The sequence below is a fragment of the Oncorhynchus nerka genome, linkage group LG27 (assembly GCF_034236695.1).
Source record: "Oncorhynchus nerka isolate Pitt River linkage group LG27, Oner_Uvic_2.0, whole genome shotgun sequence".
Classification (NCBI taxonomy): domain Eukaryota; kingdom Metazoa; phylum Chordata; class Actinopteri; order Salmoniformes; family Salmonidae; genus Oncorhynchus; species Oncorhynchus nerka.
The window spans coordinates 66,249,027-66,261,109 of record NC_088422.1 but is presented as its reverse complement, the minus strand read 5'-3'; the positions used below and the strand labels follow the sequence as shown (position 1 = coordinate 66,261,109).

General features: G+C 43.6%; 1 protein-coding gene across 1 annotated transcript in view; it reads right to left on the bottom strand.

The window, feature by feature from the left end:
• The window catches only part of LOC115112175 (protein ENTREP2-like), a 134,213-nt gene that overhangs the window by 74,280 nt on the left and 47,850 nt on the right, over positions 1-12,083 (bottom strand). The window contains exon 2 of the mRNA XM_029639029.2: positions 4,731-4,787. Coding sequence (XP_029494889.2) covers positions 4,731-4,787 — 57 coding nt within the window. The remainder of the gene's footprint in view (positions 1-4,730; positions 4,788-12,083) is intronic.

Sequence of the window (12,083 nt, the reverse complement as noted above, 5' to 3'; positions counted from 1 at the left end):
TCTCATCTGACCAGAGTACCTTCTTCCATATGTTTTGGGAGTCTCCCACATGCCTTTTGGCGAACACCAAACGTGTTTGCTTATTTTTTTCTTTAAGCAACGGCTTTTTTCTGGCCACTCTTCCATAAAGCCCAGCTCTGTGGTGTGTATGGCTTAAAGTGGTCCTATGGACAGACACTCCAATCTCCACTGTGGAGTTTTGCAGCTCCTTCAGGGTTATCTTTGGTCTCATTTTGCCTCTGATTAATGCCCTCCTTGCCTGGTCTGTGATTTTTGGTGGGCGGCCCTCTCTTGGCAGATTTGTTGTGGTGCCATATTCTTTCCATTTTTTAATAATGGATTTAATGGTGCTCTGTGGGATGTTCAAAGTTTCTGTCTGATATTTTTTTGTAACCCAACCCTGATCTGTACTTCTCCACAACTTTATCCCTGTCCTGTTTGGAGAGCTCCTTGGTCTTCATGGTGCTGCTTGCTTGGTGGTGCCGCCTGCTTAGTGGTGTTGCAGACTCTGGGGCCTTTCAGAACAGGTGTATATATACTGAGATCATGTGACAGATCATGTGGCACTTAGTTAAATAAAGTCCACCTGTGTGCAATCTAACTATGTGACTTCTGAATTGAATTAGTTGCACCAGATCTTATTTAGGGGCTTCATAGCAAAGGGGATGAATACATATGCGCGCACCACTATTCTGTTTTACATTTTTTGACTTTTTTTTAAACAAGTCATTTTTAAAATTTCACTTCACCACATTGGACTATTTTGTGTATGTCCGTTACATGAAATCCAAATAAAAATCTATTTAAATTACAGGTTGTAATGCAACAAAATAGGAATAACGCCAAGGGGATGAATACTCTGCAAGGCACTGTTTAAGGACCTACAACATAGCTGTTTCTGAAGACAGTATAGTGTTTTTGATACAACCCTCCGGCATTACAAACAAAGAAAAACAACTACTTATGAGGAATTAAAACTCATTGTAAAGATGCCTGAGCACACACATATCTGTCATTTCTGTGCTGCTTGAAGCATTTCAGCCCATTTTGATTCCTGACACTGTACTGACGACACAGTGGAAAAATTGTCCTTATTACAGAACTAAAAGCAATATATATGTCAAACAGTTCCTAGTTTAGTGTAGTCTGACAATTTCCAGGTCAGTGGTTGAGCTGAGAGTATCCTTTCTCAAAGCCATTGGAGTTGTGATCTGTTTTAACTAGTTGCTCCTACCCTCTACTTTTTTGAACATTTTGTTAAAAATCGCGCAACATTTCAGCGCCCTGCTACTCATGCCAGGAATATAGTACGTTCATATGGTTAGAATGTGTGTATAGGAAACCCTCTGACGTTTTTAAAACTGGTTAAATCACGACTGTGGCTATTACATAACGTGCGTTACATCGGAAAGCGCAGGAAAACCTGATCACAGAAAATGGAAATAAATATCCTTGCGCCACTTCCAGCAATTGTTAACAGTGAGCCGAATTAGATAAGACCGAGCATTCAACTCCCACAGCATCCCCATGCAGTCGAGTATCTTGTGAATTTAATCCTTTGATTCTTGGTTGAACCGAAAGAGGGGCACGACGTACCTCCGGTCTCCGCCCAGATCATTCCGGAAGAGCTCTCTCCTGAAATTTTTTCCAAGACGACAGCTAATGATATGTACATCGCCTACGGATGATTTTTATCGCTTATTAACGTTTACTAATACCTAAAGTAGCATTACAAACGTATTTCGAAGTGTTTTGTGAAAGTTTATCGTCTACTTTTTGAATTTTAAAAAATGACGTTACGTTGTGAAATCGCTGTTTTTTTCGTTTATCACACAGTCTACATATAACGATATCTTGGCTTTATATGGCAAGATTTAATCGAAATAAAGACCCAATAGTGTTTATGGGACATCTAGGAGTGCCAACAAAGAAGATGGTGAAAGGTAATGACTGTTTTCTATTTTATTGTGCGGTTTGTGTAACGCCGAAATGCTAATTATTTTGTTTACGTCCCCTGCTGTGCTTTTCTGTTGTAGTGTATTGGTGCATGCTATCAGATAATAGCTTCTCATGCTGTCGCCGAAAAGCATTTTAAAAATCTGACTTGTTGCCTGGATTCACAACGAGTGTAGCTTTAATTTGATACCCTGCATGTGTATTTTAATGAACTTTTGAGTTTTAACTAATACTATTAGCATTTAGCGTAGCGCATTTGCATTTCCAGAGCTCTAGTTGGGACGCAAGCGTCCCAGGTAGAGGTAAGAGGTTAACAGGCTTTCATCCCAGCTAGCACAAATCCAGGCCTTCTCACAGTAGAGGGTCACACAGACAACACCACCGCATGCTGTTACCCTGGGTGCCAAAACCAGCAGTGGTGGAAAAAGTACCCAATTGTCATACTTGAGTAAAAGTAAAGATTAATTCATAGAAATTGACTGAAGTAAAAGTGAAAGTCACTGTCACGACTTCCAATGAAGTCGTTTCCTCTCCTTGTTCGGGCGGTGTTCGGCGTCACCGGTCTTCTAGCCATCGTCGATCCACTTTTCATTTTCCATTTGTTTTGTCTTGTTTTCCTACACACCCGGTTTCCATTTCCCTCATTAAGTGCTGTGTATTTAACCCTCTGTTCCCCCCATGTCCTTGTGTGGAATTGTTTGTTTGTAAGTGCTTGTGCACTACGTTACTGTTGCGCGTCGGGTTTTGTACCCATGTATGTTATTTTTTTATTGACGTTGGTTTTTAAATTAAACTGCACCGACTATTACCTATTTCTGCTCTCCTGCGTGTGACTTCACTGCCACCAGTTCCACAACCCTTACAGTCACCTAGTAAAATCCTACTTGAGTAAAAGTAAAAAAGTGTTTGGTTTTAAATATACTTAAAACTTCTTATGGCTGGGGGCAGTATTGAGTAGCTTGGATGAATAAGGTGCCAAGAGTAAACTGCCTGCTACTCATGCCCAGTTGCTAATATATGCATATTATTTAGATTTGCATAGAAAACACTCTGACATTTCTAAAACTGTTTGTATGATGTCTGTGAGTATAACATAACTCATATGGCAGGCAAAAACCATATTGCACTTCCTAAGGCTTCCACTAGATGCCAACAGTCTTTAGAACCTTGTTTGATGCTTCTACTGTGAAGTGGGGGCGAATGAGAGGGGATTGAGTCAGAGGTCTGGCAGAGTGCCACGAGCTCAGTCTCGCGTGCTCACGTGAGAGTTAGCTCTGTTCCATTGCAATTCTAAAGACAAATTAATTCTCCAATTGGAACATTATTGAAGATTTATGTTAAAAACTTGCCCACACGTCGTGAGTTTGGATTGTGTACTGAACTCACAAACAAAAAGAAGGTATTTAGACATAAATTATGAACTTTATCAAACAAATCAAACATTTATTGTGGAACATGAAGTCCTATGAGTGTCATCTGATGAAGATCATCAAAGGTTAGTGATTAATTTCTCTATTTCTGCTTTTTGTGACTCCTCTCTTTGGCTGGAAAAATGGCTGTGTTTTTCTGTGACTCGGCACTCACCTAACATAATCGTTTGTGGTGCTTTCGCCGTGAAGCCTATTTGAAATCGGACACTGTGGTGGGATTAACAAGAAGTGTATCTTTAAAATGGTGTAAAATACTTGTATGTTTGAGGAATTCTAATTATGAGATTTCTGTTGTTTGAATTTGGCGCCCTGCACTTTCACTGGCTGTTGTCATATCGATCCCGTTAGCGGGATCTCAGCCCAAAGAGGTTATTAAGTAGCACAAGTAAATGTAATTGCTAAAATATACTTAAGTATGAAAAGTAAAAGTATAAATCATTTCAAATTCCTTATATTAAGCAAACCAGACGGCACGATTTTCTTGTTTTTTACATTCATGGATAGCCAGGGGCACACTCCAACACTCAGACATAATTTACAAACAAAGCATTTGTGTTTAGTGTGTCCACCAGATTAGATGCAGTCCCCAGATCAGATGACCAGGGATTTTCTCTTTAAGTGAGTAAATTAGACCATTTTCCTGTCCTGCTAAGCATTCAAAATGTAAAGACTACTTTTGGGTGTCAGGGAAAATGTATGTATTATATTCTTTAGGAATGTAGTGGAGTAAAAGTAAAAGTTAACAAAAATATAAATAGTAAAGTAAAGTGCAGATACCCAAAAACTACTTAAGTAGTACTTCAAAGTAAATTTACTTAAGTACTTTACTGTAAGGTCCTGGGTGTCGTGAGGGTGAAATCAGGCGCAGGGAAAGCAGAGAGTTCAATAAAGTGCTACTTTAATGCACACACGGTGAACCACGGCCACCCCACTTTCGGGTGCTCAAACCAAATGCCCCAGACACAGGGAACGAAAACAGTCTAGCACTAAATACACAAACACGTAATCTATAGCAAACACCAGGGTTACAATAATCAATCCCGCACAAAGAAACAGGCGGGCCGGCAGACTAATAAAGCCTCACTAATTACAACCAACTCAAAACAGGTGTAATCAATAAACACATAAGGAGGGGGAGAAAATAATCAGTGGCAGCTAGTAGGCCGGCGACGACGACCGCCGAGCGCCACCCGAACGGGAAGGGGAGCCACCTTCGGTCGGAGTCGTGACATTTACACCACTGAAAACTAGTTGCCATGGAGAGGGCTTGGCAAATATGTGGGCAAATATCCCCTCTGAGAAGGTTAGGTGAGATCAGGAAGTTAGAGTTAGACTATCACTCACCACCAGAGAGAGAGGCCTCTTCCATGACACCACTCCTATCAGTCCAGACAGCAGCACCTGAAAGAGAACAACACTATAGGTCAGTGGAAGGGAAGAAAACGCAGTACAACAGTTAGGATAACCAACATGGTCATGAACAGTCCCCGCATGTGAAAGAAAGGGGAAAGCCAGACATGGGTACTAGGTTTTTCCGTATGGTTCACTGTGGTGTGATCTTGGATTGTGATGATATCTCCTTGGTGTGAGTTGACACATCACAGTATCACAGTAAAAAAAAAAAACTTCATATCTGGTGTTCTATTAGCCTCCAGCATTCTGTTTCTCTACATTCTCTCTCCTTCACCCTCCTTCACCCACCATTAACCAACAACACTCCCCCACCCACCTAGCTTCTCTCACTCACCCCCTCTCCATCACCTCTCTTTACACACTAGCCTCTCTCTGAATCCCCGAGTTCAGCTGGAAAGACATCAGACCTACAGGCAGCCTTTCATGAACAAGGGCAAACCAATCCCCTCTATTGTTATAGCCATCTTGACTTGTTTATGTCTTTGGCTGATACTCAAAAATAAATACAAATACTGAAAACACACTGTAGCAGACGGTGAGTGACGATACGCACTGGAGAGAGAACGCCCACTCCAACGCTGTCCCCTCATTTTACACAAACACAGATTGCAAATGCTAATGTTTGTTTATGTTGCTAACCTTTTCAGGCATATTCCTGTTGTTAAAACCCTTCTAACATGCATTGCGGTTGTTAGATAAAAATCACATATGAGTAAAACATTTGACATGGTTTATTATTAGTTTAAAGTTACTTTGTATCGCTGACCTGAACTGCTTTGGGGAGCGTCACATCTGCATATTCAATCATTTGAATTTTCTCAGTTGAGGGCTATTTTCCTAATATCATTATTCTTTGAATGCTTATGTCCTAATATTTGTGACATGTATTATGTAATGGCCATTGTCCATATTCCTTAGTTCCAGCTCACCTTCTGCACCTGCACATAAATACCACCATTTTGCACCTGATTCCGTCAGACTACTGGGGCTGTGCGCCCGTTGACAAAACTGCCTGGGATCTAGCCTACTGTTTTACAGAGCTCCAATGGATGTAAAGTAAGAATATTTGGGAGATGTTAAATTCGCACAGTGTTATTCACATTTGACCCATTTTAGATGAGGGCTGAAGATCAGTGAGACTAGCAGATCATTACTGCTTTAGATCAGGAGGATTATTTATCTTGTCCAATCAAAATGTGCTGAGTGACTCCCTGACTGCAGATTAGCATTGACAAAAAGGGAGAACACCCGAAAAGAACATAGAGTTGTATATACAGTGTGCAGGAGCCAATACCTAATGTCTGCCCAAATGTACACATCTTATCACTGTAACATGCCTACTGTCTACATAATTAAGCATGTTCATGCCTACACAGTAAGATTTTTTTGTTTTGAACAGTGACCAAATCGAGGGAAGATGATTTTACATACTCAGTCATTTTAATTCTGAAATATTCATTTGATGGAATCATTAAACATATTCTGCAAGTGACATGAATATGTTTCGGAAGCTTGGAGAGAGATGATCATTTCAAAGGCAGATTTCTACCGAGATGTGAACGCTTCAATATCTATTTGCTCTCATGAATTATAGATCACGCATTCTGTTGCAACAGAGGAAGAGAAAGAGAGAGAGAGAGCGAAAGAGAGAGAGAGCGAAAGAGCATGAGAGAGAGAGAGAGCAAGGAGGAGGGAGGGAGATAAAGGCTGTATCCCTGCAAATGCAGTCTGGTAGTAAATCTGTTCAGCAGTAAAAGCAGCCCAGGTCTGTGCCAGACAGCAGACACACAGAGATCAGCTCCTCTCCTCTGCTCCTGTCTTTAGCACAGACACCTCTGGTCCAGAGCAACACCGTAACCGTCTCACACACCTGATCTCCAAACAGCCCCCGTCAACCTCTGATACCACATAAAGAACCCAGGAGCACATGAATGGATGGCTATTACCGCGGCAACACAGTTAAGTTTCACTTTTATTTCCATAGAGCTTAGCTGTCATGGCACCCAGGGGACTCCTCCCTCTTATCTCCCCATTTAATTCTTACATCTCAGATGGTGGAGGAGAGGAAGGACAGGCTGGCTGCGTTAAGCCCTGCACCAGCCCTCTTCCAGGGGACGAAGGGAACATTCATTAGCTAACACTCTTAACTGGTGAGATATCAGTGGTAGAGTAGAGAATCCACTCAGCCTTGTCTCTACTCTGAAAGCTAGTAATAAGGGGAAACTTCAGGAAGTTGGGTGTCTGAGAGTGAAACAACTCTGGTCCCCTGGAGAAGGGGGGTCAGGCAGGCTTTAGGGGCTAGTGGAGGTGCTAAACTCTGGACTGAGGCTGGCTGGAGCAGAGGCTGTAGCTATGGTTGTGGCTGTCTGAGAGGTGATATGGAGAGGGCTGCCGGCGAAGATTTTAAGACACTTTACCACGGTAGTCACTGAGGCCTGGCCACCTATTCAGCTCAACTCACCAGCTCCTTTTCTTTCACTTCTGCCCTGCTGCAGTTTATACACACTGTGGACTTTGAGTTCAAAAGGGGACACACAAATGAGCTAATCAATCAATCTCATTCTCAACTGACTGTTATTAATATAAAAACAACGTATTCTCTAAAAGGAGCAAATTATCCATGAAATACCCAAATCTGCTCTCATTAGCTATACAAAATCAGGGCCATCGATTCCTGCATCCTACCATTAAAGGCTTCTGTATTGAGATGGCTTCCAATCAGACTCCAATCAGACTCCTGTTGTTTAGTGTTGTCTATCATCAGGAGAGAATAGCCTCTCTCTTTTCTCTCTCCCACATCTGGCTTCACTACATGGTCCCTACAGTGTATAGCTTACCATCCAGAGATATACAACAACCCCCTTACCCACACAAAACAAAGCACAGCATTTACACATAGCCACCAACAGACACACTGGCCACACCCATCAACTGAGCCAACAACTCTGGCGTGTATAACACATACATATGCACACCAAACAAAAATGGCTACTGAAATGGAATGAAAGATTTCCAAGCAACTCATCACAGGTTGTGCCACACAGAGACATGAAAGAATGTACTACACTCTGACAGCCACACACGCACACACACACACATACACACACACACCACACACACACAGCATAACAACCCTGACATCCTGAACAGTACACATTGTGATCAATCATAAGCCTTCCACAACACAAGTATCTGATATCGCAACAATGTATTTTATTTGCAGTCCACCAACTGAACAGAAAAGTCAAACAATGCTTTTTGGAAGACAAAACCCAATAAGCCCTCCTAGATCCCTTATTCAGAATGTCATTGACCCCAAAGCCCCCTCTCCTGTCTGTCTGCCCCCCAGGCCACATTCCAGTCTGGAGCGTTTATGCACGCTGCAGCCTGTACACACTCTTACACACTACACACCCATACACACTCCTACACAGCATTCTCACATAGGTGTTCCTTTTGTCCAGATGGGAAAGGGCAGTGTGGAGTGAGATTGAGTTTGCGTCATCTGTGGATCTGTTGGGGCGGTATGCAAATTGGAGTGGGTCTAGGGTATCCGGAAGGATGCTGTTGATGTGAGCCATGACCAGCCTTTCAAAGCACTTCATGGTTACCAAAGTGAGTGCTACGGGTCGGTAATCATTTAGGCAGGTTACCTTCGCTTCCTTGGGCACAGGGACTATGGTGATCTACTTGAAACACGTAGGTATTACAGACTCGGTCAGGGAGAGGTTGAAAATGTCAGTGAAGACACTTGCCAATTGGTCCGCATATGCTTTGAATACACGTCCTGGTAATCTATCTGGCCCCGCGGCTTTGTGAATGTTGACCCGTTTAAAGGTCTTGCTCACATTGGCTACCGAGAGTGTTATCACACAGTCATCCAGAACAACTGGTGTTCTGGTGCATGCTTCAGTGTTGCTTGACTCGAAGTGAGCATAAAGGCATTTAGCTCATCTGGTAGGCTCGCGTCACTGGGTTCGCGTCTGGGTTTCCCTTTGTAGTCCGTAATAGTTTTCAAGCCCTGCCATATCCGACGAGCGTCAGAGCCGGTGTAGTAGGATTCAATCTTAATCCTGTATTGATGCTTTCCTTGTTTGATGGTTCGTCTGAGGGCATAGTGGGATTTCCTATAAGCATCCGGATTAGTGTCCCGCTCCTTGAAAGCGGCAGCTCTAGCCTTTAGCTCGATACGGATGTTGCCTGTAATCAATGGCTTCTGGTTGGGATATGTACGTACGGTCACTGTGGGGATGACGTCATCAATGCACTTATTGATGAAGCCAATGACTGAGGTGGTGTACTCCTGAACATATTCCAGTCTGTGCTAGCAAAACAGTCCTGTAGCGTAGCATCCATATCATCTGACCACTTCCATATTGAGCGAGTCACTGGTAATTCCTGCTTTAGTTTTTTCTTGTAAGCAGGAATCAGGTGGATAGAATTATGGTCAGATTTGCCAAATGGAGGGTGGGGGAGAGCTTTGTAGGCATCTCTGTGTGTGGAGTAAAGGTGGTCTAGAGTTTTTTTTCCTCTGGTTGCACATGTGACATGCTGGTAAAGATTTGGTAAAACGAATTCAAGTTTGCCTGCATTAAAGTCCCCGGCCACTAGGAGCACTGCTTCTGGATGAGCATTTTCTTGTTTACATATGGCCTTACAGAGTTGGTTGAGTGCGGTCTTGGTGGTAGCATCGGTCTGTGGTGGTAAATAGACGACTACGAATAATATAGATGAGAATTATTTTAATCTTTTCTCAGGGCATTGTGTTTGCCATAAAAAATAAACATGGTTTCCATCTCAAATATTCACACACCTACACACCCCTACCCTCCATCTCCTTTACATTGCAGGACACAACTCTGCACCCTCTTATAGGGCTGACCCCACAGTAGTGCAAGCGTTAATCTCACACCCCCCAGCCCAGAGCCCACGACTATTCATGATGTGTTCTCCCAGGCTTTCCCATTAGTACTGTTATGATAATTGACCCTGAGCTGACTGTGGGAGTTGGGGGAAGGGGGGGGGCAGTGATTACAGCACCCTATACCCCCAGGCATCAGTGGAGAACAGGAATAATCACGAGGAGCATGCCCCCTGCAGTCACTGGCCTGTCCGAGGTCACTGCTCTCTCTCTCTCACACAGAGATAGGCATGGTGGTGATGAGGCTGTAATGATGGAACTGTGGATGGCGACGGCAGGGGTAGAGATGGAGAGGGCTGTTGGAATGCTGTGGTTATGGTTTACAGCATAACAACATAAGAGTGGACATTATCAACCCCCCCCTGACTGTCCCTCCACGCTCCCTGTGCCTCACATAATGCCCTGCCCCCATTCAGCATTGGGGCCCCTCACTGTGAACAGGGCTCAGCCAATCCCACTAAAACAAGGCAGACGACAATGATAAACCATGTCATCTGCAATCACCTGCATGATAATAACACGCTGGCTGCCAGTGGAAGATGGTTGTTTTCTACAATAAAGTCTCCACAGTGCTGGTAAACATCACACAGAGCAGCGTGCATCATGGATTCTATGTTTCTAACAGGTTTTTATTTAATCTCATTCATTCATGCAAGACCCCCTGCCACCCATCGAAGCACACATTACTCTGAGTGAAGGTCTTAAAGTCTGGGCATTTCGCATACCTCAGGTCACCAAGACGCATGGGAAGAAGGGAGCCACCGACAGACAGTCAGGTTTCCTAGGCAACCACCCGCCGGCCACTTGCCAAGATCCATAATGATTTTCCATCAACCTCAAAGCTGTGGGGGGTGCACGAAATCTCACTCACATCCAATGTGATGCAAGCATCCAAACTCATCACAGAGAGAGAGAGAGACACGCACACGCACACACACTCACAAACACCCACATCACAGCCCTGTTACAGATTCCATACACAGCTATCACAATTAGGATGTAATGAAGCAATAGTCTCTTATATTGCTTCCACACCTATTCTAGTGCGATAGGGTGATTCTGGAACTGCTTTGTGACATATCGCAGGGGGAAAGTGAGGTGCATGTGAATGATCTCCTCTCAGTGTGAAGGCTTACTGAGTTTCACACCACCTGTGGTTGAGCTGTCCATCTGGAGCGAGTGGAGGTTGGTGTTATGATGCTCCCTGACCTCTGACCCCTGTGTAATGATGTTCTGTTTCGTCAAGACAGATTGCACTCCGTGTTATTGTCTTTGTCATCTGTGAAATCATGTTTTTCTGCTGTTTATGTCATCAGGTAAAATGCTGCTCTCTCTGATTGTTGGCACTACTTACTGCCTTCTGGGTCACATGGTAAGTCCAAGGTCACTGGTCCAGCCCTGGGCAGCATGGTGGACAGCAGGTGGTCTAGAGTGGTGGACTGGATGACAAGAATGTTGGATCCTGTCCAATAGAAACCTGCTGCTTGAAAAGGAGGAGGCCATGCCAGCATGGTGAAAAGGTAGCAGTAAGACTACCCTGGGTTATCAGATCATATGATGTTCTCCACTACCTCTACCTCCTACCTCCCCGTGTCATATTCAGTAGTCATGATGTTTAGCTACTGAGCTCTAGTGGTTGGGGCTTCCTGGCTAAGTGTTTCTCCTCTCACCTGCAAGGCAACACCCTGGTTATACAAGGTAGATCTGGGCTCTCCAACCCTGTTCCTAGGAAGCTACCCTCCTGTAGGTTTCATCTTATCAACCAGCTAATTATTAGAATCAGGTGCGCTAGAGTGGGGTTGAAGCGAAAACCTACAGGACGGTATTTCTCCGGGAACAGAGCCCTGCAGTAGATACTGTATTTTCATAATCTACCATTATACAAACTCAGCATATATTCAACACAAACTGATATTTTTTCCATCAAACATTCAGTTTCCATCTAACATTCTGTTTCCATCTAACATTCAGTTTCCATCTAACATTCAGTTTCCATCTAACATTCAGTTTCCTGGCCACACACAGGCGTTGAAGAGCTTGTGCATCTCTTACCTCCACTTCTGCTGTAACAGTTAATCCACTCTCCCCTCATTTATCTTTGGCTAGGAAAAAGCTTTCTAAAAACATTCCCTTCCTTGCCAAACTGTCGTGTGTGTGTGTGTGTGTGTGTGTGTGTGTAAATCCTAGCTGCTGAGTAGCTGCTGAGCCTATGTATATCCAGGGCTGAATTGGATGTGTCAGGAGAAACTCACCGCCCCGCCTTAATTAAATGGAGCAGTCTAGTAATTAAATGGATGTCTAAGCGAGGCCTGCTTTAAAAGGGGTGACACTCTTGATGTCTACTGCCTCTGTGTGATCAGTGG